Consider the following 27,133-nt stretch of genomic DNA (forward strand, 5'->3'; position numbering starts at 1 on the left):
CCAGCTCCACGCGCGGCCCTTGCGCCCCCCCCCCCCCCGCCCCTCTCCTCCTCCGCCGGCGGCGGCGGCGCCCAGCGCCCAGCCCGCCTCCCTCCGGGCGCACAGAAAGACGGCCCCCGCCGGGCCGGGGCCTCCCACCCCGCCGCTCCCGCGCGGCGAGGCTGCCTTTCTAGGGGAGCCCCGCGCGGGAGACACCGCTGCGGCCGGCAGCGCGGGGCTGTTCTTCCTCAGCGGCGAGTGTGGTACGGCCGGGCGGGCTGCCGGCACCCCCCACCACCCCCCCGGCTGTCAGCCGCGGAAGGGGGGGGGGGGGGTGTCCTTGGCCGGCAGGAAGGCCCGCGACGCGTCCAAAATCATGGACGGTTATTCTGAGAACCGACCCCCCCCCCCAGTCCTGCCAAGCTGGAGCTGCACAGGTGCTCAGCTTCTTGGTAAGGAAGTTTTCCGAAAGATACACATCACTGAAAAGACAAAGGGGCAAACAAAAAAGTGTGTGTTGACACTTGTGGAGCTTTCCTCTCGATTAAAAAAAAAAAACCAAAAAACCAACAAAGCACCAGCCCCAAGCCCACCTTTCTGCACGCACACAAGTCGGAGGCACACAGGAAAATTCGGCACCCGTGTTTTAGTTAAATGGCACTGCCCTGGTTGCAGATTTCTGCCTGTAACTCCACTCAGCCTGCCCCATGCCCCACGCCAGCCCTTCCTTCTCTGTGGGGGATTGACTCCAGCTCTACCAGGGAGCTCAGCTTCACCCCAGCCTCTCGGTGCCTTCCCTTGCGGGTTAATTTAAGAGTAGCTGCTTACTAGGACAGGAATTGCCCCACACCATTAAAAAAGCAAAGCAAAATGTTCTACAACCCAAGGTAAAAAACAAAACTACCCCCCCCCCCCAAAAAAAAAAACCAAAACAACAACCCACCAGAGTAAAAGAATCCACATGTATTCTGGACCCATCGTATCCATACGTGCAACACACTTGCGTGGTTTCGCGTTCATTTTTATTCAGGAAGTGAAATTAAACTTGTAAACTATAAATACAAATGCCAAGGTGTTACATGAGATATCCAGAGGCTTTATATTTTTTCATTTCTCACAAGTAACTCCTATGGAATTCAACATACAACAGGGAAACCAAGTTTAAGTTTTGCATACAATAAAAACAAGTTACAGAGTTAAGATACCGTCAATTTGCCAATTCATAAGAATTTCTACCTCATACAAATGAAAGCTCAGAAAACAACTATAATTCATTCAGTAATGGTACAGCAACTGTCATTTTAACAGTGTTATCTGCATTAAGCGAGCTGTCTAACGAGGTGTACTTTACCACTGTTTACTCAGTGACATCACAAAGTTTTGAAATATTTTATTTATATACTGTCACCAATATATATATGTACTGCAAAGAGGGCCAAACACTTGCAAAAATGTCAAATTTTACACAACATTTGCATGAATATTTTTGCGTTTTTTCCCCAAACAGCAAAGCAGAGTCATTGTTTTCACACAGTTTCTTTGATTTGTCAAAACCCCCCACATAACTCCATCTATATCAAAGAAGCAGAAGAGCAAGCTTAATTGCAATTTCATTTATATGCAGGGGAAAAAAAAGGGTGTATCCATTTTGGATACTACCATACTTATATCTGAAGAAAAATAACCACCAAGAATAAGTTCACTAAATTTATTTTAAAATGATAAAATGATTCTTACAAAGGAGCACTACATCCTGCACACTGCCTTCAAAGGATGCCAGGGACACATGGACTACCAGTACTCTTCCCCTCTTCAGAAAAAAATACAGTGTACAAAAAGAGGGTGTTCACAACAGTTACAGAAAAACATTACAATTTACCACCAACAATGAACAAAAATAGTATTCACTCTGCTGCTGCTTCAAAATTTCAGTGTTAGTCTTGTGCGCCCTTTCCCTCCCCACACATATTTGTAAGGAACTAAACATTACATCTGGTGGACAGCAAAGATTCCACTACACCTCAAATGCAGAACACCTATGAAGCAGAGGAATGTTGGCTTTTTAAACTGAAGCAGATAAAAAAAAAAAGGGTGCAGGACTCCTTCAGTTCTTCACTAGTCTTAGAAAAACTTTCCAGAATACTGCTTCACACTATAAAAAAGAAAAAATAATCTTGCATTAGAATCCTTCAACATCTGCATACTGCTTCACACTATAAAAGAAAAAGAAAAAAGCATGTATTAGAATGATGAACCATACATCTTGCATCAACATTCACAATGACAATCTTAGAGAACAGATTAAATTACAAATTCCTAATACATTTAAAGTAAATAATTTTAAAAGATTAATAGCTAATAATTACAGGTATATTAATATATTTTAGGCACATTTAAGTATTAGTAGTCTAAAGCCAAACATTGAAGTTAAAATGCTAAAATCTGCTATGACAGCCAACATGTTATTAAAGCAAAACTAAACAAATTAGATCTGAAGCTGTTAATATTTGGCAGAAAAGACAAAAGTAATGGCAACAAGGTGTGAAATGCTGCATAACAGCCCCAAATCGATTTCAACTTATCCTGTAGAGGCATGGTCTGTGCCATATGGCAGACTGTGATTTGTTGTCAATTTAGTTATCTAAAAACAACAAAATCACTAGTCTTCCACACAGAACTAGACCAACATCCAATGAAATCTTCTATATTTTCTACAGGCTCTATGTAATTTATTACAAGTAGTTTTTTTGCAGCAGTTTTCACCAGAGAAATGAGAGGACTGCTTGGTTAAGGCGTCTTCCAGCAAGATTAGTTTTGAGGGTGTCTTCATTTTAATTAGAATGGAGAACAGAATCAACATACTCAAGGCAGAACTACCACTGCAGAAGTTAGGTTCAAATAGTTACTTAAAACCTGCCTTCTAAAAACTATCACAGAGAAGAGCAGCTTTAGAATGTACACGGCAGTTTAAAATCGACAGTAGGGACACAAACTTTAACTTGCCTGTTCTGCAGTAAATACTGTGCATTTTGTATCTGGTCCTGTGTTCCCGTAATAGTTATTATCCGATCTTCTGAACCTTCCAACGGTTCATCAATTTTGATCGAAGCTCCCGACTCATGACGTATTTGTTTGATTCTCTGGCCTCCCTTTCCAATAATAGATCCTGCCAACTAGGGGAGAAAGCAAAGCATTCAATTCCTGATACAACTTCCTCTCTAAAAACAGTTATGAAAATCACAGCAGTGTTTGAGTAGCTTCCGTAAGTTTAAAGAGTTGCAATGGAAGCATACTTTACAGCCTCAGAAGACCCCCTGCAATATTAATTGTATAAGCACAGATGGGATAAAAGTGGAAGAAGTTACTCATTTGCAAAAAACAAAAGTTACAGAGATCATCTCTATTACTGAATATTAACAATTAGTAAAATTGTTTAGTGTCTCTCTAAAGGGAACACAGAAACACTCGAAGAATAGACTTTTGGTGATGTAGAAACACTTGTTTTATATTAGAAGTACTCATCAACCACCCTTGATACTTCTGATTTACTTATGTAGTGTAGAAAAGGCTGTGACTTTTCTTTTTTAAGAAAAAACATAAGCTGAAAGCAAGCCAACTTTACTTACATCTTTGGGGATCGTTACTTGTGTTGTGATGATGGGTCCACCAAGATCTCCGTATGAACCACGTCCCCCTGCATAAGAATAGTCTGATTTAAACGTATGCATCAAGCCCTTTAATAACTACATAATTAAGTACATGTAAAGGTTCTATATAAACACTTACCATATCCAGAGCCACCCTCAAACTGTAAGAGAAAAAGAAAAAACCTTAAATAGTGAATAGCCATGCTTCATTAACATATTTTCATCTTAAGTATCATATTGTTAACTTTGAGCCTATTTTATGCAAAAATCTCAACCCTCAACCTTACTATAAGTACAACAGTGTTGTGCCATCAAAGGCATACTGAGGCAGAGGGCAGACCAGAAACAAAAGGGGTGGGTGGGGAAATCTCATTAACCTCTTAGCCTGCCCTGTCAAAACCTAGCTAGAACTAAGGCATAAAATGACATAAAGGATCCAGCTATACCAGTTTACCAAGCAGTCTCACTAATTCAGCTGCTGGTAGACAGCTCTTGATGCTGACCTACTCCTGACCCTTGGACTAAACTACATTCAAATAAAAAGATCGGAGTACAGCCTTATTAATGCTACCATACAGCTCAGAAGAGACTCAAGTCTCCAGTTTTGGGACAAAAAGTTTACCCAGTGGCTGTCAATCCTCTTACTTCACCAACATCTTCAGAAAAAAACCCAAAGCTATTAGGAATAGCTCTAACTTGTCTCTTGATTCAGATTATGCTACGATCCTTTCTATCTTAGAACAGATAATCATGACATGAGTTACTTCCGTTCCTCTAAAGCCACCACACACCAAATCCAAATCACTGCAACAAGCACTCCTGGCCTCTTTTTATTTTTAGTTTTGTAGACCAGTATTTAACATCAAGTGCTTCATTTCATCTAATGCCTTCTAAGCGCACAAGACCCCATTTTTATACTTTCCTACAGAAGCAGAGAATATACATACACAGTTGTGCAGAATTCAGCTTCTGGGAGACTGCTGAGGTGGCCTCTGTGAGAAGAGGCCAGGGTCTGCCCTGTGCCGGACAAAGCCAATTCTAGTCAACACCAAAATGGACCCACTTCTGCCTAAAGCCGAGACCATCGGCAAAGATGGTGGCACCTCCGTGATAACATTTAAAAACGGGTAAAAAAAACCTAGCGTGCACTGGCTGTTACAGATTAGCAAGAGCAAAAAAGTGAGAGAAACAACCCTGCACACACCAAGTGAAGAAGGCAGGGGAAGAGGTGCTCCAGGTGCTGCAACAGAGCATCTCCTGCAGCCCACGGAGAGAACCACGCTGGAGCAGATAGCCAAACTGCAGCCCATAGAGGGCCTTATGCTGGGAGCAGGTAGATAGGCCCTGAAGGAAGGTGCAGCCTGTGGAAAGCCCACACTGGTGCAGGTGCCTAGCAGGGCCTGTGGGCAACCCATACTGGAGCAGTCTGTTCCTTAAGGACTGTACCCCATGAGGAGGACCCAGGCTGGAGCAGTTCTTGAAGAACTGCAGTCCATTGGAAACACCCACATTTGAGCTGTTTGTGAGTGACTGTGTCCCATGGGAGGAACGCCACACTGGAGCAGGGGAACAACGTGAGGAGGAAGGAACAAAGCGTGATAAACTGACTACAACCTGCCACTCCTCATCCCCCTTGCACCACTCATGGCAGAGGAATCAGAAGAATAGGGAATGAAGGAATGAAGTTGAGCCTGGGAAGAAGTGAAGGGTAGGAGAAAGGTGTTTTTAGTTTTCCTCTTCTGTTTCTCACCACGCTACTCTATTTAAAAGTGGCAATAAATTAATCTTCCCCACGTTGACTCTGTTTTGCCCATGATGGTAACTGGTAAGTGAATTCCCTGTCTTCATCTTGAGCCACAAGCTTTTCCACCTTACTTTCTCCCCTGATCCTGCTGAGGAGAGGGAGTAAGAGAGTAGTTGGGTGGGCAGCTGGCAGCCAGCCAAGTTCAACCAACCACCACTACTTGTTTGCAGAAGTTGTAATGCATCAACTTTTACCAAAATACTGTTTACCTGCTACCTTTTCAGAAGATCAAAATGGAAGCTACTCAGACCAAGGAGTTGAGCTTATTCTCTGTCTCTAAGCAACCTATATTGTGTAGCCACGTTGCTTAGCAATACAGATTGTAATACAACATAACAGAGCTTGTAGTGCAGTCCAAAATACAAGAGAATGAAGGACTCTGCTTAAAACTTAATTCAGAGGCTGATCAGAGCAGCATACTGCATACACATAGACATATTCCTGTCAATATTTGCCACAGGATCCCTTTTTGGGCTCATCTGTTTTAAAGAACAATCCTTTACTTGATCATTTCTGCCTCCCCCCTCCCCAGACTACAGGACAGCAAATGAACTTGACAGCAGATGAGTTAAGCAATTACATTTGCTGTGTTTATCTAAGCTAAGCGCTGACTTTTACTATTTGGCAGCACTTTGCCATCTTCTAGACAGCATGAACACCTGATGAACCCTGTAACTTCCCTTCCCAAAACCTATCTGATCAAATGGTGTATTTTCAAATACATTGGTAAGTCAAGCATAATAGCTCATCCACAAATATAAGAGGCTACTTTTAATATTTGCTGTTTGAAATATGAGAAAACACAACATCATTAAGTTAATACAAAATATATAACCTAAATGCATGCATCTGCAGTGCATCAGTTACGGATAAAGTTACTACTTACAAAATGAAAATGGGGTGTAAAAGGTAAAAAGAGGTACAGAAAAGTTCCTCTCTTTTGGCTGTGCTGCTGCATACTTCCACATTTCGATTAACACTACCTGCCTGCACAGGACACACCGTTAAGACAAACTGCCAATAAATGCTAAGTCCGAAGGACAGCTTTATGATTTTGAATATGTGCAAGTTGCCACTGACTACGCTGGAGATCAAGAAATTCCTGTTATCACTTAACCTGTTCAATAAAGCAGTTTTCAGAAAAAGGTTGAGCACACTCACCAACTCTGGTGGCTGCATGTCGTCACAGGCATCCACATGACACTGCATCATCTTCCAGACACAACATAATAGGAGGAAAAGAGGAAAGAAATCTAAATTAAGTCCATGTCATGCAGACTTAAAGGTGACTTGGCAAGCAAATACAATACATACTGTTACAGAGAAACAATTTATACTACAACAAGGAATTAAAAGTATGTGATTTAGACCACTTTCAAGACTTGCTCCCTTTTAATTTCACTTTGAGGAAACTGTAAGTGGTCATACACACTTTTCCCCCTTTTTCTGTGTGTAAACAGATTTTTCTTCTAACAAAAAAAGGTCAGGGAGTTAATGGCAGAGCAAAGCTTGAACAATTTTTTTTTTCTTTTAGAACACCCTTAAGTGCTATTATGTATCAAAATCCTTTGTTTCTGCTATGTGTTAGAAAAATCTTTCATTTCTTCCATGTGTTAGAAAATGAAGGGTTTAGCAAGATTGAAACAAATAACTGTCAGTGATAATGCCAACAGCAGGTCAAGGAGGAAGGACACTGCTTCTCCTGTTCTACCAATTCATTTCCATATACCTCATATAGCCAATAAGTAGACTAACAATCTACTGCTGCCTAACTATATTAGAAATTTAATTATGTTTTTAAAATGTGATATATAGCATTTCGTTCTTTCAGAGTTCTACAATTTCAGCAACTGATGTTCATTTGTGCACTCTAACCCAGCTTCTCAAACAGGGTAACTTCACATATGTAACAGAATATTCTGCTCCGTGAACTCATTTGTGCTAGTGACTACTGGTACTAGAATAGAAACCAGATGACACGCTGGCTGGGTAAGACAAAGAATTTAACTTTTACATCTAATCAAAGAAAATGTATGCAGTCCTAACTGATGTCAAATTCTTTTATCATGATTTTCCCTGTCTTTTAAAAAGTGACCCAGGAGAGTGAAATTTTGTTAATTTCTTCCAGCAGCTGCATGGATAAATAGGGAAGTTTCCCTACTTTTTTAGTAGGGAATCAGTTCCTTTACTGATTTTTTACATGCTTGTTAATGTCCCATCTCTTAAACAAGAATAATGTTTTGGGGTTTTTTTAAGTGTATGTGCCTTTATTCAAGCGTTTGTATGTCAAGACAAATGTATGTACACATACATACGTAAGTTAAAAAAAGATGAAGAATTAGGAAGCATTTGAAGGAGCAAAAGCACATTAGAAGCCTGAAGACACAGAAGTCTCTGAGGAAACAGTCCACATAACAGGAGACATTCTGATTTAAGTCTCTATTAACTCTGATTTAAAAATTTCGAGTACTTTGAAAATTTCAGTACTTGATCAGTTAATTAGAAAAGAGGTGAGGGGATAAAATTACTTTATATTTTTGTCCACTTTATTTTCCACCCCTGCCATTGATATCTGTGTGCCTTTGTGTATCTGAAAGACCCCTGAGGATAAGGGTGTTGAAGAAATACTGGAAATATATTCAGGTTTTTTCAACTGTCAGAATAGCCCTTATGGTTCACAGGCATTTGATTTGGAGCCGTTACACACTGAAATATATAGCTCTGTTAACAGAGAAACCATACAAGTCTGTCCTTCAGGAAAAAGCTTCAGAACACAGATGATAAACCAAATGGACTTTTTCAACAGCAGTGCATAACTAAACTAAAACTGTAAGCCAGGCTAACAGACAAGTATCTTCTTAAGTGGGTGAGTCCACATGGGCAAGCGGAATTAACCTGTCTTTTAAAATATAAATGTTTTTTTCCCATCTCAGCATTTACAAGGATGTCAATACTGTCATAATTCTGGAATTCCAGAAAATTCACAGTTCAGCATCCAGTTTTAAAGGACCACTCAATCTTTCTGCCTTTAGTGGAAAAGAGAACTGGCAAAAAAAGGAGATTGTTTACATATATTCAACATTTCCATGATTTTCAAGACATTCCTCTGAGAAAAGCATCTATTCTTGCCTTTTATTACATCTATATAAAACAGAATCTATGTGAAAGAGCACTTTTGCTCTCTTAGAGCAGCCTTTCCAATGCATTACTTAGTTCACAATGATGTTGGTTTACTCTAGTTTAAATGTTTTGTTAGAGAATGGTTTCTATACGAAACGAAGGGTAGCATAAGATGACCTTACACTTCTGGCATGACATTTCCAGCTCCAGCCTCACATGGAGACTTCCTATCTGTTTACACTATTGACAATACTAGGATCATGGTTAACAAAAACTAGAAATTAAATAGTTGTTGGGAAGCAGTGCTCACTTTCACCAGGCTATGATACTTGGGTCATAAAGGAGTCAAAGCCATGAGCAGCTTCACTGTGAAGTGGAAATAAAATTGGTTTTTTTGAATGAAAAACAGAGAGAGATGACTCCACTTATTTTTAGAAACTCATGTCAAGAAATCAAAGGTCAACCTGACAAAAGTCAGGCTAAATAGAAGTCAAAATGAATTTTCTATTCTAGCTGGAATGGAATAAAAATAGAACACACTACTGCCCAAGAGTCAAGCTAAGAAGACTGTGCTCAACCAAATAACCAAATAAGGGCAGGCCGCTCAGTTTATATGCTCTAGCACAGGCTTTATTAGCTGCAAATACAAGAACACAAAACCTGAGCTTTGAAAACGTGTAAATACATGTAAGGAGTCTTGGAAGGTGTACTTCTCAATTCTTGCAGTTTCTTAACATGTAGAGTAGCATGGGTCACACTTTTTTTTTTATTTCTAGTAAGCATGTGGCATTCTCGCAATACATATTTCCAGTAACTCTTACTCCCAAGAAGGAGGAAATGTGTAAAGCCTACTTAGGTAGCCCACTTCATAGCGCCTCCAATTCCTTTCTCTTCCATTCATTTAAATGAGGGGGAAAAAAAAAAAAAAAGAAAAAAACCCAGAAAACAAATCTTGTCTCACCTGTCATCTTAAAGAAGGTGCCAAACAAAGCCAGAGGAGAAAAGAAGATTGTTACTATAGAGATTTACCTTGCAGACACACCTTATTTCTCTTCCCAGGAAAGAGGAATCTAGGAAACAGCAGATGACTGCTGGGAAGTAGCATTTCAGAGTATAACATGGAAGAGTATCTTTAAGCCATTTTTTAAGCTTCCATATGCTACGAGATATTTTTTTCCTCAGCAAGTATTAGCATTAATATGGTCAAATGTACCTAACTTAATTTAGGATTCAACTTAGCAGTGGCCCTAGCTCCCAAACATTTGGAATTACAGTGGAATTTTTGCAAAGAAACCAGCAAATAGACAAGAACTTATTCAAAAGAGCAGTCACCTTCCAGATCAACTACAGCTCTTCACAGATACTATTCTTTAATCTGTATTATTCTACCTATACTTGTGTTTTCCAACATTAATGTTAAGAATGCTTGTATGAATCAAAGGATTTCAGCGATGTTGTTCTGACACGTTTTCTTTATCTGAAAGGCTTCCCAATTCCTATTTCTGTCATCCTGATGAAAAAAAAAATCTAAAAGATGGTCAGTGCAAGAAGACCTGCAGGGTAGAGCACAGTCAAACTTTCTGTATCATTTTTGATGGCAGGGAGGAAAGAAAGCAAACAGATCATGTCTCAGATACCATTTACAACCCAAACATTCCTCCACAGGAGGGACCATTTGTATAGACAAAACATTTTGGTGCTATCATCAGAACCACGCATGTCCCACACTTAAGTGCATGCGTTCAGCAACAGTATCTGGAGGCAGTGAGCACGCTAACTGTGCTTATGAAACAGGACAAGGCAAATTTTAAACTCGTACCATGCCATCGTAACGGTCTCCTGGTCTGCCCCTTCGGTCATAGGACATAAGATCTCTAAAATGAAAAAAATAGCAGCATGTGAATTGCATTATAAACTAGTTTAGCTATTCTAAGTTAAATTTTCACATTCATGGTTCACACACAACTTTATTTCTAACTACTTTAGCCAAGTACTGAAGGACATAAAAGTTTCAGAACTACTGACTATAGTCCTGGTAGATTACTACAGTGCAGCAATAATTAAATTCCAGTACTTTTCAAAATACTCTCATCTAATACACATGCAATCCTGCATAATCACTACCAACATGGAAGTGTGGAAAAAACACTGGAAAGATGTACATGACTCAGGAGATTGTACACAACATGAGTTTTGTATAATGCATTTATGCAACAACTTACCCGCCACGAGGAGGTGGTGGAGGAGGAAGAGGAAGATTACGAGCTCTGCTGCCACCTCTACCTCCACGACCTGGTGGAGGTGGTGGAGGTCCTCTGCGAGGGCTCATATCATCATAATCTCTTCTTGATGGAGGCATAGGTCGTCCACCACGACCAGGGGGCATTCGATCAAAACCTCCTCTTCCACGCATCGGAAAGCCTACTGGACGTCCCCTTCTATCATCAAACATCATTGTGAATCCACCATAGTCATATGTTTCATCATAGAAATTGGGATCATAAGGCTGGGCCCGTCCTTTAATTGGAGACTAAAACAAACAAACGAAAAAACAATTCCCCCCCCAATCCAATTAGGACTATTACAATTGGCATATTTAATGAAATTAATATATTAAACGTATAAAATGGATTTATGCATCTGGAACATGTTCTTGATTTCATAAAGCTGTTACGGAGATGGTGATGTGTTTCCCACGAACTTAACTATGATAGAGAAACTGCTGTTACTTATCAGTGGCAAATAAATTTTGTCCCCCTTCCTCTTCAATTTTTTCATCTTAATGACATGCAAAGCATGAATAATGGCCCACTAGTACAAAAAATTGCTTCCCTCCCCCATAAAGTGCACCCCAATTCTAGAAAATAGAAACAGTTTCAAAAGGTGGTACCAGTCAATCACTCTGTTACTGGGAAAGTAGGAGGTACTAAATTCAGAATAGAAACTGAAAGATATGCTTTTCATCCAAATGATCCTTAACATTCATGGATGACCATGAAAGAATAAAATAAAGTTAATAAATATTACCTCAGAGATAAGATCCAAGATAATCTTGATACATTCAACGACTCTATCAGGTTTTCCACCAATAAGCACCACTCTGTCAGTAGAATGAGGACAACACTCTTGGAAGAGCTTAATGGTGGTCTGAGTGTTCTGTTGAAGAAAAAAAAAAAATCTAAGATTATCTAATGTAAGTATTCTAACAACTTTACAAACCCATTAATACATTTTTAAAGAAACAATCCAAAAGACAAATTCCCAGTGATTTTAAGTGCATGCTTGTTTCTCAGTTCTCACAACAAATTTAAGATGACTTTTTTTTTTTTTTAAAGATCTGTGCTGACATAGTTCTATTTTCTCCTCTTTCAATTATGGCTCATCTACACCATCATTTAATTAAAAACTAGCAAAAGGACCACGTATCCATTGCGAGCTTACAAGTTGCATGTATTAACGTTCACATGTCAAGAAAACATGCTTTGGATGCAAGACAGCAATGTTGCTGGGATTATGTCTGGTTACCTTGCCTTTCTCAACCCATGCAAACAGGTTATACCTTAACTGACCTGACATTGCCTCTGACACAATGCCAAGAAAGGACAGAAAACAGAGGTGTGTTTTAAGTTCATAGACACCATTAGCTTTTTAAAATCTCATTCCTTCACTGAAAGAAAGCAGTGGTCTTCTAGGAGGTAGAATTTAAAAAAAAAAAAAATAAAGCCCTTTTACAGCAATATTCAGACATCTACTGAATTACCATCAAAAGAGTTTGTGGAGATGCATTCACTCTAAACCATTTTGCACGTCCAACCACATAAATAAATCTATTCCATGCAGCAGTTTGTTCTAGGAGTGACGAATGCTATTTTAATTTAAAAAATCCTTTCTTTTTAAAAACATTACTCTACCACAACTATTTTTCAGAAGCCTGGTAACAAGTCCTAGGCTCTATCACCAACGACTTTACTTCTGAGGGTTTGCAAGAAAGTTGCAACTCACAGATCCATCTCAAAACACTGAAATCACGTATGCCATATGTTCTGAAGGAATTACTGCAGAGAAGATACTTACACTCGTCCCTTATGAACACAAAACACTAAGTTGTTTATTGAAAAAAACCAAATCTCAGAAGAACAGGAAACAAGTACCTCTCTGAGCTCTTTAATTTTAGCACCCTTAACACCAATAATTCCTCCTGCCAAACTTTGGTGAATGAGAAGTCTTAATTCGCAGTCAAAGTCACTGCCTTTGTAGTGTTGATACTGTAAGAAAGATGCATACAAAGAAAAGAATAAAATATTAGTCACATAAAAATTTAAAATATTGGGGTTTTGTGAAGTTTTTTCCTCCAAGCATAATGGTATGACACTGCTGAATTGTAATCCTGTACTTCCTTTGATAAGATTGCAACTATTTAAGCACCTCACCATATGATGTCAGATCATGTTTTCCTTATTCATTATATTACATTGCACAACTTTCTACAAAGATTTAAGAATGTATCTATCAAAACAGTGCAACAGTCTTACTTACAAAGCCCATGCAGGACACAAGTTACAATACAACTACTTCAAAATGTGGATGACAAGTCAGGAGGCAAGTATTTTGAAAAGGGGGAGGCTGTTTGAAACCTGTCTCTATCCTCTACCAAAACAATGCCAATATGTAGTTTGAGAGCCATAACCCTTCTTTAAAAGGCTTTTGGTTTTTATTTTCCATTGTCCTATATTTAAAAAGCAGCAAATCATCTAGAACCGTATAGTTTCAAGAGCTAATCTTTCACCTCTAAAAAGAAACAAATGTTAAGAGACATACCTCTTCTAAAGTAGGGATAATCTTCTTCAGGATTTCTCCAATTGTCTCTATATCTGCACTTATGCTCAGGATGCTGTTGGAGGCCATAATGCCAGACAATATGGAGAAGGTGGAAAAGAAGAAGTAGAAGTAAATTTTTTTCATCATCATACACAAAATTCTAACAAGATTTACTACACAGAAGAGCTTACAATTAATATTCCCCATTTAAAGTAAACCTGTTTGTTCAATTTACAACACATGCATCTTTGTTTATGCCCAATATATATGCATGATAAATTTAAGATTAGGTAGGTCTTGCAGAGAGAGAGAGAGAGAGAGAGAAAGACAGAATGGGCTTTTGGAAGGGCTCAGATTAAGTGGGCAAGAAATTGACGCAGAACTGAAAGCAGAAGTGAATATTCATGTTCCCCGCCACCACTAATTTAGGATACCCTCGCTATTACATTGGTAAAACTGGCACACCTTCTCATAGAAAAAGTGGGGATATGCAAGTGGTGAACATTGTATCTGGAGTAAGGTTATGAGACCAGTTAGAAATCAGATTACTAATGGGCTCTCCAAGAAAACAAATACAAATGCAAGACAAAAAAAAGACAAAACAAATGAGAAGTGAAGGAAAGTGAACCAGAGTTAGCATTTCATCAGAAATAATTATGAACAGGCAATGTTGAGGGGAGCAAGGTGGGCCACAAAGACAGAGCGAGAGACTATTTTGAAACAATTTGATTTACAATGCAGCAAATATGCAACACTTGAAGCTGTGCTCCTTCCATTGAAATAAAATTAGTGGATTGTTTGGGTGGGCAACTCACGTAAAAGTTCAGTGACAAAAAGACTTAATGGGGAAAATAAGACAGAAAACTTGAAAAAAAACAATACACCGTCTATAAGGGGATACTATTTAATTATATCAAAGGCAGGTAATAAAATACATTTCTCTCTTTCTAATCAGGCAGTGAGGCATAAACTGTTGGGACATACCGCTCGGGGCCACTGCTGTCTGGGACTGAAACACTGGCATTGTACTGCATTGGTCATTGGCGTTCGTGGATGTTGGCATTGGGCATGGGCATTCAATCGGAAGTTGTCAAGTATGGTACCCGTTTGGCAACGAGCACATTTTTGGGCATAGCCAACCAGGGTTTTCACATGGGCGTTCAGGGGCGGATGGGCCAACGTCATGGTGGGCAACGCAGGGGCAAGTCGATCCAGTACATGGGCAACGGAGATATATGGCCAAAAAAACAAGGAGAGGGAAAAGGGGGAAAAGCAATAAATTTTAATTTAATACAAACTATACTCATTACTCTCAATTAATGAAACAAGCTTAAGTTGTTCTGAAGACTAACACAATAACGGATTGCTACACCGACTGTGGCTTAACAGTATGGACCTTAAAAATGAGTCACTTGATCTGACTAAACTACTTTTTACTTTTAACATGTGATGTTTCAGTAGCAGGCTGGCTCATGAGGGTAGACACAAAACCTGTCGAGACTGGTATTATTAGAACCTCGGGCAAATCGGGAGAGATAGTTTTCCAGACCAATCTACATTATCTGGACTTAGGTGACATATTGATTCACTTAAAAAAAAAAAAAGCCACAAAAAAACACCCTAAAAAAAAAAAACAGCTAGCTGCCAAAGTTAGTGAGCATATGTATGATTCCTGACCATTTCAACTTAAACCTCAATTCTAGTTGCGGTAGTTTATGAACTTAGTTGGAACTGATTTATAACAATAATATTGCCAAATCTTGTGTTGAGCAGAGTCTTGATCAGAAAAACTGTTGAAATTGTAGCTGATGTTAAGTACAGGAGTGTAAACATATGGAATTTAAGAAGCGTTGCCAAGTTTTATAAATACACAACATTAACGCTGAGCATGTGTCTAATCACAAGAGTCAACCCACTGTAAAATGTGAATAGGCAAGTCATGACCATTTAAAAATGCTTCCAAGTAACAGAATAGAACATTCCTTTACTGTTCTATACCCATGTTTAAATCATGCAACCTTAATATTAATGCTTTTGTGCTTCATGTACAAGCTGTTGAAGAACAGATGGACCATTTTGTTTGTTTGCTTTTTTTAAAGGAAGTTAAAAGAATTCCTCTACCACCGGGTTAAGCCAGCCACCTGCAATGGTTTTAGTAGTACTGTAATTGATTCATACATACGGGGAATGGCACAATTAAGGGTTTTAAGCTTTGTCAATATTTCTAATTAGGATGTTAACTCACTTGAAGCGTGTAATTTAGTGGAATCCTATTCAAAAGTGAAGAGATTTAACATAAACCTCTCTTTCCACGAGTCAAGCTGGGTTTTAATTACAATAGAAATTGAAGAACTAAGTCATCTACTCTAATGATCAATACAAATGGCTTGTAACTAGACTATTGATGTCTAGAGTTGAATTGCTCCCATTTCTAGAAATGCAATCAAGCTTTCGATGTAGTGCTCTGAAAGAATTGGTGTTAAATTAGTTCAAACTCATATATACTCACGTCTGTACGAAGTGCCTTAATATTTTTGCCACCTTTTCCAATCACTGCTCCAGCATTCTGGAAAATAGTTTTCAGAAGTTATGTTATGCCAACACAGCACAGACTACCTTTTTGAGCTCAAGACTAAGAATGGTAAATCTATTTTTGCATTACAACATTGGCCTGGGGGGTGGGGGCAGTCGGGCACTGCTTTTGAAAGGTTCAGATCAAATTGAAACAAACTGATACAGTTTGTCCATGAAAAAATGACCAACAGCTCTTACCACTGAACTTGAGAAAGAGAATGATACTCAGTTTAACTAATATTCTAACTCCATATGGAAGTTTCTAGGCAATTCTGGCTATGTTAAAGCAATCTCAAACTATAGCTCTCAAAAAAATATACTGTATGAATGTTATGTAGGTCAATGACTTCCCTAATTTATCAGCTTTTTCTTAATTATTTTTTTTAAGGAGTATGTTTGCAAATCCCAGTTTTGCACTCCAAACATTTCTTTGTAACTTCAATTGCTAATTTTGGTTTATACCTCTAACTTAACTGACTTGTCAAGGCAGTATATTCTGAAAACGGTTAAAGCCAATGTTAAGAGCCACCAACTTCAAGTTTCTAACATCAATAATTCTAACAGGAATAAACTGGCAGACAGTCAAGGAAAGTAACTGCAAAACTATATTTTTACCAGGTTATTTTGAGGATTACACGCAGAAGTATTGCTTTTATTACACAGAGTATACATTATATTAACAGCATGCAAAGCATTTCATGGTACCCCACGTAACTTGACTACTGGTCAGAAATGCCACACAGAGTTAACATTCCCCCATGCCAACACAAAAGACTGAGATACTTCAGAAAGTACAAATCATCTGTAACTACTGGAAACACCTGAGAAAATTCATACATAGCAACTTTACTGTAACTATTTACATTTGTCAACAAAACCATTGCAACCGCTGAAGCATTGCTCCCACATTTCTTCCCCTTGATATATTTGAACAAGTTTAGTAGATCTGTTTGGGAGAGTTACTAAAATCCTAAGTAAGTTCTCATCTTAACTCTCATATTTAATTCAAAATCACTAGCCAATCATTCTCTAAACTGCTTCCTTTCCAACCACTAATACAGTCATTTCCCTCAAAACAACAACGTTCCACTCAAATGTAAAAACACCTTATAATTTCTATTACTCAGTTTTTTCAGCAAGTACATCTTTTAAAATTAACTGTATTGATCCTTAGGGACTAACCCTTTAAAAGAACTACTGAAGATAATTCCATTGCAATACACTTTTACCACCATTCACGCACACTTGAAATTGTTCCTAGTAAATTTTCTCATGTTAAATGAAGTATATATTCTTTCTAAACATACACCCCAACATACACTTTGTCACCACTGTCTTGAGTAACACTATAAGCAAAACCAGAAAAAACAAAAAAGCATACTTTGCTCTGAAGCAGGATGCGTAATTCAACCATCTCATCTGTGTTCCGAGATCTTTTGAAGGCCTGCTCTTCCTCCATATCTTCTGCAGGACGTTTGCCTGTAGAGAGGTCCATAGGGGGGAAACACAAACATTTATTTAACTTTCCAAGTTGTAATGAAATGGAACACATGAGAAATTCATGCTCTGTATTCTTAACAGATTCTTTCCTATTAGCCCAACACTAATTACTGGCGCCCACTCTGAGAGCATCCATAGCACAGAAACAGGTCTTTACTTCATCAGCTTACGTATCAATTAACTGCAGAAAATACATTTAAAAATCTATGACCTATGGTTTAAATGAGAATGTTGCACATAGCCAGTGAGAAATTCATGACATGCTGTTTAAAGCAGGGGAGCATCACCCACTTAGTATTTATTTATCATTTAAAATTGGGAAAAACCTTTCAGACAAAAAGCTCAAATGCTGTTTGTCCAACACTGAAATACTGGTGGAATAATACTAAAGTAGCACTTCAAAGACTGTTTGGAAAAAACTGGCACGAATCAACGACACTAATGCCCTAACTTCCTCACTAATTATGCCCAAAGAAGTTTTTTATGAAGCTTTTTACAGGCATTTCACATTTATACTACTGCATGTAAAAACTGCAATAAACAAAATGCAATTAATGGATATTCTTGATAGTATTCTTGCATATTGACACTCTCCACATAAGTACTGAATATTTAACTATGAAATATTTTCAAATCCTTAGCCGTAACTTTAAGCTACTTATCCCATGTCTAACATGCCAACAGAGAGATTATGCATTTATGCTTCAAAAGCACATGTAATTTTATGTTCTAATTAAAAACAAGAAGATTTAATGCAGAACGCAAAACTACTGCAGATACAAACACTTGATGCAGTTAAAGCATTAGAAAATATTTAGAAACATTTAAATTTAAAGAGGCTCTTTCGAAAAAGAAATAGTCCTTTAAAAAATTTACCATTTGTCTCTGTGTTGGTAAAGGTCTCTTCCTGTTGTTCAGTCTCCATTGCCTTTTTTTTCTTAGGTGGGCAGGCAAAACCTGTTGAAGAATAAAAAAGCTGGTACATCTATTCTGTGAAAAGGCAAACTGTACATTGTGCTAAAGGGAAAAAGCAAAAAGAAATGCCTGCTTCTAGAACTTACCGCAATTATATATCCTTCCAGAGAAAAACTCAAGTATTCTGGGCGGGATCAAAATCCAACAGCCTATGAAAACAGCATGTATCAGTTGTGACTCTGCTCACTTACAGCTTTCACTACAGCCAAAAACCAGAGGTGTGACCTGAGTTTCTCTTGCAAAGGTTTTCCTTATAAAAAGAGAAAGCATACCCAGGCCAAACATACCACTAAGACAAGATAAAAGACAAGTCTGAAACTTACAGATAAACAATTACTGTCTGAATTATAGTTTTGGGGCACATGCTAGTTTTACCGAACCACGTTTACTAAAAATTATTTTCAGATATTTAAAGTGAACAAGCATCCAAGCTCCTATTTTCAACACATTTTATGACACACGCCTTGGATTTATTTTTTAAAGGACACTATGTAACGATCTGCTCCTGCTGTTTAGTTCTAAACAACTGAAACAAAAGAAAGTCCTATTAAGGTAATTGTCAGCATTAGTTTCATAAAATGTCTGCCAATGTACTACCAGGCATTTTAGCATGCCTTCCACTCAAGTATAATAGATGAACAAAAGACAAATTACAGCTTCTAGCCATACTGGAAAAAATCTTTTAAAAACACCACCCTCTGGAGTTACATATAATCCTCTGCACACACACAGACAAGAACCTCAAAAGCAGCTTAACTTCACCATGATTTTCTGAAATAGGTATCTTTTGTGACATGCGTTTGTTAAGTCGATCTCAGAATACCAGTAAGTCACATTAGAGAGAAGTCTAGACAAAAGAAATAATTTTGCAACTTATTCCCTTCAGAAATGTGTTTCTACAGATAACACAGCAAAATAATCATGTGCTTCCCCCTTTGTATTTTATTAATTTCCATTGCCTCAACAAGTGGTAGCCATTCATTCTGGCATCCGTGAAGGAAAAGATACGATGAGGTGCAGAGAGTTTTTTAAACATACTCACAGCCAGCTGTTAATTTGTAATTGTTGCCTTGCTTGTACAAGCTAACAGCAGGCACTGCTTTCCAAGCACACGCTGGTCTTTCCAGACACTTTAAGTGGGGTAACAGACACACACAGACCTAACGATAGCGAAATCTCAGCCAAGAGTTGCCAAAACGCTGTTGGGGGAGGTGGGGGGGGGGTGTAGGAGGAGGTCGGGCAGACTTTTACATGGTTTAAATAGTCATTTTGGACCCCGGTTATCCTATTTCGAACCATCCTAATAATTTCAAAGCTGCGGGGAGTGAACCGTAATACACTGATCAGGGCTTAGTCTCCCCTAGTCGCCTGTGTTTACGCGCCCAGCCAAACCTCCCCCGGCCGCGTGTACCTCAGGTGCTCTCAGGTCACCCCGCTCCACTGGGAAAATCGAGCTCCCGCGATTAAACTGACTAATGCCGTGTTTTTACGAACACCGAAAGGATAAAGCGGCCACCAAAGGCGGGGGGAGGCGGCGCCAGCTACCACAGACCTGAGACAGGAGCTGGGAAACGCCGGCGCGCCTCAGCCCCGCTCCCTCCGGGGCGCATGGGCTCTTCCCGCCTCTCTCCCTCCCTCTCCCTGCGACCCAGCCGCCCGCCGCCGGCACGGCCTCCGCTGCCGCCGGGCTGGCTCCCGGGCAGGGGAGCGGCGGCGTTACATAACTCCCGCGGCCCCAGCCTCGCCTCACCTCCCCGGCGGCGGCGACCAGCAGAAATGGCGGCCGCTGTAATGGCGCCTGCCCGCTGCTAGGCGGAGCCGGGAGCGGAAAAGCCACCTCCACCACGCGGCCGCGGAGAGATTTACCCCCCTCTCCGCCCAGGGAGACACAAAGGAGGCGCCCGGCGGCCCGAGCCCCTGCGCAGCCGGCGGAGCGGGACCGCCCCGCCGCCGACGGGGCTCCACCGCCGCCGCCGCCCCCGAAGGCGGCGGGCCGCGAGGCGGGGCGCTCCCCAATCGGCCCGCCGCGGCCGCCTCCGCGCAGGCCACGGCCCAGAGCGCCCTCCCCTCCGCCCGCCATTAATTCCCGACAACTCGCCCCGGGCACAGAGTTACCAAGGGCGGCCGCAGGAAGGCGGCGGCGGCCGCTCCCCCGCCTTCTGAAAGCGCCCGCTAGCGCTGCCGGCCTGCGCCGCGCCGCCCCTCCGGGAGCCACGCTGGCTGGGCCACAGGGCCCAGGGCCGCCCGCACGGACAGCCTTGCCCCAGGGGCGGGAGGGTCCCCTGGGGCCCGCAGACTGCCCTCAGCCGCCTGAGGGGCCACCCCCAGCATCAGCCGAGGCGGCGACACCCCGCTCTCCTCCTCCACGCAGCGCTCGCGCCGTTCCCTGCGGCAGCCCACGGGAGTCCCGGGGCGCGGCGGCAGTAGTTCCCGGGGGTTGAGGCCCCGCGACTGGGGAGGCGCGGGCCTCCCGCATCGCTGTGTCACGAAACGGCGCCGAGAGGGGGACGGCGGCAGCTCCCTTGGCCCCAGCCAGGCCCGGCCCAGCCTGCCCTCTGTCGCCCCCCCGCCGCGGGCGCAGCGCCCCCTCCTCGCCCGCCCCGGCTACATCCCGCCGCGGGCTGCGCGTACCTTGCGCCCGCCGCCGGCCCCACCGCGTACGGGAGAGAAAGGGGAGCAGCCCCCACCGCCAACTCGCACATCCACCAGCGCCACCAGGCGATTGGCCCCGCCGCCTCACCCCTGCGCGGGCCCGCCGCCGCCCCATTGGGCAAGGCGCCTGCCCGTCAGGGCCGGGGGGCGGCCCCCCGCTCCCGCCCCGCCCTCCGTGAGGGCCAGGGCGAGGGAGGCCCTGCCGCCGGGAGGGGAGGAGAGCCGCGCCATCCGCCCCGCGCCGCCGCGCCGCGGCCGGTTGGTCTTTTTACCTGCCCGGTGGGAGCCGCGACGGAAGCGGCGCAGGCAGCGAGGGCGGCGAAGGAGAGCGAGAGCGACCTGGGTCGCCAGAAGAGAAAATGGCGCCTGCGAAAACCCCGCCTTGTGCTGGCTGCCCGGTGCCAGGGGAGGGGCGCGCCTCTCGCGATGCTTAAAAGCGCGCGCGAGGCGCGCCTCCTATTGGCTGCTGGGGCGCGCGGGGTTTTTGGGGACCTGCGCTCAGGGGGCGGCCGCGCCCCCTGCACGCGCACACCCCTGCCCCCCCCCCCCCAGCTCCGCGGCGGTGGCGAGGGCAGGGGCTGCCCCGCCGGTAGCGCCTCACCGGTACCGCCTGCTCGCCCCGGTAAGTGCGGGTGAGGTGAGGTGGGGCGTGGGCGGGGCGGGGGGAAGGGGCTCGGCCCCTGTGAGGGGCTGCGGGGTGTGACCCCCACCGCCCTCACCTCCTCTCAGTCAGGGCCCCGGGCCGCGCGAGTGGCAGGCTGGCGTCTTACTTTGGTTAAGTGACTGCACGGTGTTTTCTCAGGGGTGGATGTCCCAAGCCTGTCCGTGTTTAAGAGGCCTTTGGACGATGCCCTTGATAACATGCTTAAACTGTTGGTCAGCCCTGAAGTGGTCAGGCAGTTGGACTAGATGGGTGTTGTAGGTCCCTTCCAGCTGAAATAGTCTTCTATTCTGTTCCATTCTATTCCCTTCTATTCCATTCATGCATAGCTACTTCCTAAACTAACAAGAAGCCGGAGCTTATTAGCCGCTAATGTTCCTGAGAGGATGACTTGGTGCTACTGCAGCCAAAACCTCGACTGGGTCTCTAGATAACAGTGATGTTTCAAGCTGGCTTCCTGTTGCCGGGTACAAAGCTTTCATCCAGTTACAGTGCTGAAGTCACCCCTGTGATACAAGTGCTGATGGATCCCAGCTTGCTTCTGTTGTAGATGGGCTCTCATACTTCTGTTCATAAAAGTACTGATGAAATGGGAGAATAATTTCTCAGGTCAATTTCTAAAGTAAACTGGGTGTTAACAGCAGCACCCACAGAAATAAAACCAAAAAAATAGGGGACAGCCTACTTTTTTTTTTTGTTTGTTTTTCCGTTAGCTTTCCATCAGTAACAAAAGGATTTCAGTTATATGTTTCTAATTAAATCAACAGAAAAGGAGAAGTCACCAAGCAGGTTGCTTGTAGAAGTCTCCATACTTTCCTGATACTCCATGATGAGTAAACTGCCCATAATTTTTATCCTGTTTGAAACTTCAAATATTGGAAATGCATGTTTATTTTTAGTGTCTGTAGAAGTGTTTTTAATTTAAATTGCTTCCAGGTTGTCACACTTAGAATAGCAGAACTTTAAACTGAGAGCAAAGTTCTGTATAATACAAGCAAGAGACTTGTCATAACTTTAGCTGTTGTCAGAAGAGTAAATATGTCTTTTTGGGTTTTGTTCTAGGGAATTCACTGTCTTAACTTAAAAGAAAATGCCTACATCTAACATTGCAGCAAGAGTGGAAACTTGGCTTTCATCCATATGGCATGTTAAAGTTCCTTTGACATGGCTGGAAGCATGTATTAGTTGGATCCAGGAAGAAAATAGTGGTAGTAACTTAAGTCAAGCTCAGATTAACAGGCAGGTATTTGAGCAATGGCTTCTTACTGATCTAAGAGATTTGGAATATCCCATTTTGCCTGACTGCATCTTAGATGCTCCCAAAGGAGAGTTGTCAGGCTTCTACTCCATACAGATTGATTCACTGGTTGATGTTAGCCAGCCAGCATATTCCCAGTTGCAGAAGCTAAGAGGGAAAAATACTGTAAATGAAGAAGTAACAGTGAGTATTCAGGAATTCCAGAAGCCCTGGGAAGCAAAGCCTACTCGAATGCTCATGCTGGAACTAACTGATGGGATCCATCAAATTCAGGGGATGGAGTATCAACCAGTGCCAGTCCTCCACAGTAATCTTCCACCGGGAACAAAAATCACTGTACAGGGTAATATTGCATATCGTCTTGGAGTCCTTCTGCTTAAACCAGAAAATGTGAAACTGTTGGGGGGTGAAGTGGATGCTCTTCTTCAGGAGTATTCTCAGGAAAGAGTCCTTGCTAGATTAATTGGAGAACCTGAAAACCCTAATTCTGTTGGACAAGCTCGTCATGACCAAATTGTTTCAAGGCCTGTGGATGAATTAGAACAAAATCTTGGCCCTTCAGATGAAGAGCTTTTAGCCAGTCTTGGTGAAAATAATGAATTTACTTTAAACAATGAAACATCTTCAGAAAGCGGATACTGCAGTAGAAGCAATGATTTTCGTACAGCCTCAGGTTCACTGACTGCACACAATAGAAATGTTTTGCTATGGGAAGCTGGAAGTCCTTTGCCTCATTCAGATGAACAAGTTTCACCTCCCATAGAATATGTTGATGGAAATGACTTCCCTTTAGAAGATGACTTTCTTCTGGAAGAAGAGGTGCAAAGAGAGCTGGAAGATGCACCACCAGTGGTCATGAACAGAAACATAAGTTTAATTACTGAGAGACTTCCACATACATCTAGAAGCTCCTGCAATTTATTTTTAAATGCCAGTTGTGAAAAAGATGATGTGAATGAAAGGGATAAGCCTGTAGAAGCTACCAGCAAGCAAAAGACTTCTGAAAGAACAGTATCTGATGGAGATGGAAATAGTATGAGTAGCTTTTCAAAGCACAAGAGCATACATCATATCAGCAGTTCTGCAGATTTGTCTTTGGAAAATCCTTCTGAAGAAAGGCAGAATGATACAGGCCTGGATGAGAGCAGGTGTAAATCCCAGCGTACTTCGGACAGCAGGCTCTTAAATGATGATGCTGTGTTTTTCTCAAAAAATGTTCCAGAAGCAGATCAGCAGAAGCATGATTCACAGACCATTCCTTGCAGAGCATTAGAGGCACATTTAGATTTACGTTCTCCACCTTTCACATATATTTCCCTTCTCCTTGCAAAAAAACCAGAAACTGTTACGGTCCTCAAAGTTAAGTGTTTTATTGTTACTCTTGCTGGAAACCTCACAAGCAGCAATGGGTCCTGGGGTATAAAGGCAAAAATTTCTGATGGTTCAGCTTATCTTGAAGTAGATTTTGCTGATGGTGTTCTAAGAAGTTTGATTGGCTTTTCAGTGCCTGAAATGAATAGACTGAAGAAGGATCCAGCTTTACACCTGAAGCTTAAAGATGGTTTAGAGAAATGTCAAAAAGAACTGATAGATCTCTGTTGTTTGATGACTATAGTGTTTAATCCACTTCAGTCTAAAGCCACTGTATTAATTCTCCAGGATGCTGATGCGAGGCATCTAGAACAGTTGAAGAAACGTTTGAATAAATAACATGTACAAACTTGCAGACTGTATGTTAGGAAACGTTTAAGTTAGATTTCCCCTGAAGGACTGTTGAAAGTTAAAATTTAAAGTTAAATGGTATGTCTTTTTTCAGAAAAAATAATGGAAAAGTGGAAGAAGGAGATGGCTTGCTGGAGTGAAACTTAGCAGTTTGTTTCTTACAGTGATAGTATTCAAATAAGTTTTCAAATATTTCTGTCTTGATTTAAAATACTCATGTATCAGTTTCATTCTGCAAAATCCTCTGTGTCCTTGACTGGTGATCTGGAGTAGCAGAATTTGTCAGGAAATGGATAACAAACAAACCATCTCATTATACTTTTTCAAGGTTGATTACTTACCTGATTTTTAAAAGGTAGCTATAGGAGACTATCAGTCTTTTCTTGGAGGAAAGCAGCTGAGTAAGTTTAAACAAAGAATTACTGTTTAAATGCAGTAACTTCTGACTATGCCAGCCTGAAAACTCGAATACATATCCACTGTGCAAGAACCTGAAGTGTAGAGAAATGATTTTCTTCTAAATGTTCAGCTGTGGGGGAAGAAAAGAAACCCAACCCTATACATAAATAAAATTAAAAGCTACATATTTTTAAGTATTAAAAAAAAAGCCAAATATTTAAAAATCTTTTATTAACAGAAAAGACTGATTATAACATATGGGGAATCTATTTTTTGTCATGTTAATGTTAACCAGTGCTAATAGTTTTGAACCCACAGGCAACCTTATTCATTAACTCTTACGATTACTTGTCTAACCTTTTCACAGAGTAATCAAATACTTGTGCTACAAACCTGTTGTATATGTATATTTAATGTTGGTCTTAATTTTATATTTTTTTTCATTTCTGCTTTTAGAATGTATAAAAATAAATATATTCATGTTTTCATTTAAACTTTGGTGGATGCTGTTTAGTCACTTTAAAAGAAAAATATACACCTCATTGAGTGTATAGAGTATCAGAAATGGTTTAATTGGGTTTTTGTTCTTCCTTTTCCTTCTTCCCATCCTTTTCCCTTCTCTTTTTTTTTTTTCTTTGAAATCGGAAGAATTAAAATTCTGCTAGGGGTAGGAGACCAACAACAGAAGTCTGCACAGTGTTGATAGTGTTTGCAAAGAACGTAAAGTTGGTAGCCAGGAGAGGAATTTTTCAATTGGACTGTCAGTATCTTTTTTCAGAGCCTTTTCTTTCTCTGAACAATGTCTGTTAGACTATTGGGAATTGCTGTGAGAGACTGTCACTGTTGCCCTACTGCCCTGTACCTAGTTGGACTTTGAGACTCCAAGTGACTGTCCCCAGTTGAGACTTTGAGAGTCCAAGTGACCTAAAGAAAACTAAAGGTAATTTGCTAAGTAAGGTAAAAATGGAGGAAGGTGGAGGAGGCAGTCTTGAGCTTTTCCAGGCTTAAGGAATGAGCTTTTTTAGGCTCTACTTTATGCAGTTTAGAAATGCCTAAATTCCTGTGTACCTTTTCTTCCTCTTCTCCCCCTTCCCTCCCTTCTCTGAAATGAACCTGAGCAAACCATAATCCCATGAGTCATCTTTGGGTTTATTTTCTGAGGTTGTTGGGAATTGTGCATCATTTAGAACTGTAACAGCAAAAGCTTTTGCCGGTGTGGAACCTATATTGCTGGATCTTTATTTATAGTTTCAGAAAAAATTGCTTGTTAGAAGGAAACTGACCAAGCTTCATTGCATTTAATCCCTGTAAAAGGTAGTACAGCTGACTGTAAACCTTTACTGCAGTTTTATGGAAACATATCTTTTATGATGAGTTATGGAAACTTCCTTTGAAGTTTTGGCCTTACCGTGTGAAAGGAGTCCTTTAAGTTCAAGCTAAACGAATAATCCACAGATTTTATTCTACTTGTGCAAAGCAAGAGGGATATCATTCAAAGTGTGGAAACAAATTAAGTGTTGTCTTTGTTTCAGCTGATGAAGTCACACCTGCCCCTCTTTTTCTGCATTTGTGTTAAGGTTTAGTCATTGCTGCTAAAAGAAGTTTGGGTGTCTTCTGTTGTCTTCCCCCTCACCCCCCCACCTTAAAGGTACTGTTATTTGTCTGACTTTTCCTTCTCCCCCTCCCCCAGTTGTCCTTGTCTTCATTTTCAGGATGTTCTTCCTGGAAGGCTACTCCTGTGCCTGTTCTCCAGTGCGAGCAAGAAGGTAAATCTCAGTACTGCTAGCTGTTTAGAGCTTGACTGCTCTGCAGGTATTTCAGTGCAATTTTCTGGCTTATAATGATTCCAGATTTCTGTTTAAGCTTCTAGAATTAATGAAAAGTGTTGCATAGTTTTTCAGACAAGAAAATGAATGAAATAAAGTGATTTTGAGAAAGCATGCTTAGTTAAGAGCAGTATGTCAAACAGAAAATGGCATATGTGCATACCAGTCATTGGTTCATGCCTTATCCACTTTACTGGC

The 27,133-nt window shown here is 41.3% G+C and overlaps 2 protein-coding genes across 11 annotated transcripts; one reads left to right on the forward strand and one right to left on the reverse strand.

Moving 5' to 3' along the window:
• Positions 1 to 984: 984 nt before the first annotated feature.
• HNRNPK (heterogeneous nuclear ribonucleoprotein K) lies at positions 985 to 21,475 on the reverse strand. 10 transcript variants are annotated; one of them, XM_075021054.1, is made up of 16 exons: positions 21,342 to 21,475; positions 18,504 to 18,566; positions 18,319 to 18,399; positions 17,324 to 17,421; positions 15,878 to 15,934; positions 14,353 to 14,396; positions 13,369 to 13,441; positions 12,702 to 12,815; positions 11,578 to 11,706; positions 10,773 to 11,080; positions 10,370 to 10,424; positions 6,592 to 6,642; positions 3,766 to 3,787; positions 3,606 to 3,688; positions 2,983 to 3,152; positions 985 to 2,192 (listed from the first exon to the last, which is right to left on the reverse strand). In XM_075021054.1, the coding sequence occupies exons 3-16, from the start codon at positions 18,365 to 18,367 to the stop codon at positions 2,159 to 2,161; spliced, it is 1,287 nt and encodes a 428-aa protein (XP_074877155.1). In that variant the 5' UTR covers positions 18,368 to 18,399; positions 18,504 to 18,566; positions 21,342 to 21,475; the 3' UTR covers positions 985 to 2,158. The 10 variants fall into 10 exon arrangements, with proteins under 10 accessions (XP_074877155.1, XP_074877153.1, XP_074877150.1 ...); XM_075021052.1 differs by having other exon boundaries at positions 17,324 to 17,433; XM_075021049.1 differs by lacking the exon at positions 21,342 to 21,475 and adding an exon at positions 21,049 to 21,175 and having other exon boundaries at positions 985 to 2,131.
• A 96-nt stretch (positions 21,476 to 21,571) lies between these two features.
• Positions 21,572 to 25,603, forward strand: RMI1 (RecQ mediated genome instability 1). The gene is made up of 2 exons (XM_075021045.1): positions 21,572 to 21,691; positions 22,793 to 25,603. Exon 2 carries the CDS (start codon positions 22,821 to 22,823, stop codon positions 24,696 to 24,698), a length of 1,878 nt encoding a protein of 625 aa, XP_074877146.1. The 5' UTR covers positions 21,572 to 21,691; positions 22,793 to 22,820; the 3' UTR covers positions 24,699 to 25,603.
• The last annotated feature ends 1,530 nt before the right edge of the window (positions 25,604 to 27,133 follow it).

The sequence above is a fragment of the Buteo buteo genome, chromosome Z (genome assembly GCF_964188355.1).
Source record: "Buteo buteo chromosome Z, bButBut1.hap1.1, whole genome shotgun sequence".
Classification (NCBI taxonomy): domain Eukaryota; kingdom Metazoa; phylum Chordata; class Aves; order Accipitriformes; family Accipitridae; genus Buteo; species Buteo buteo.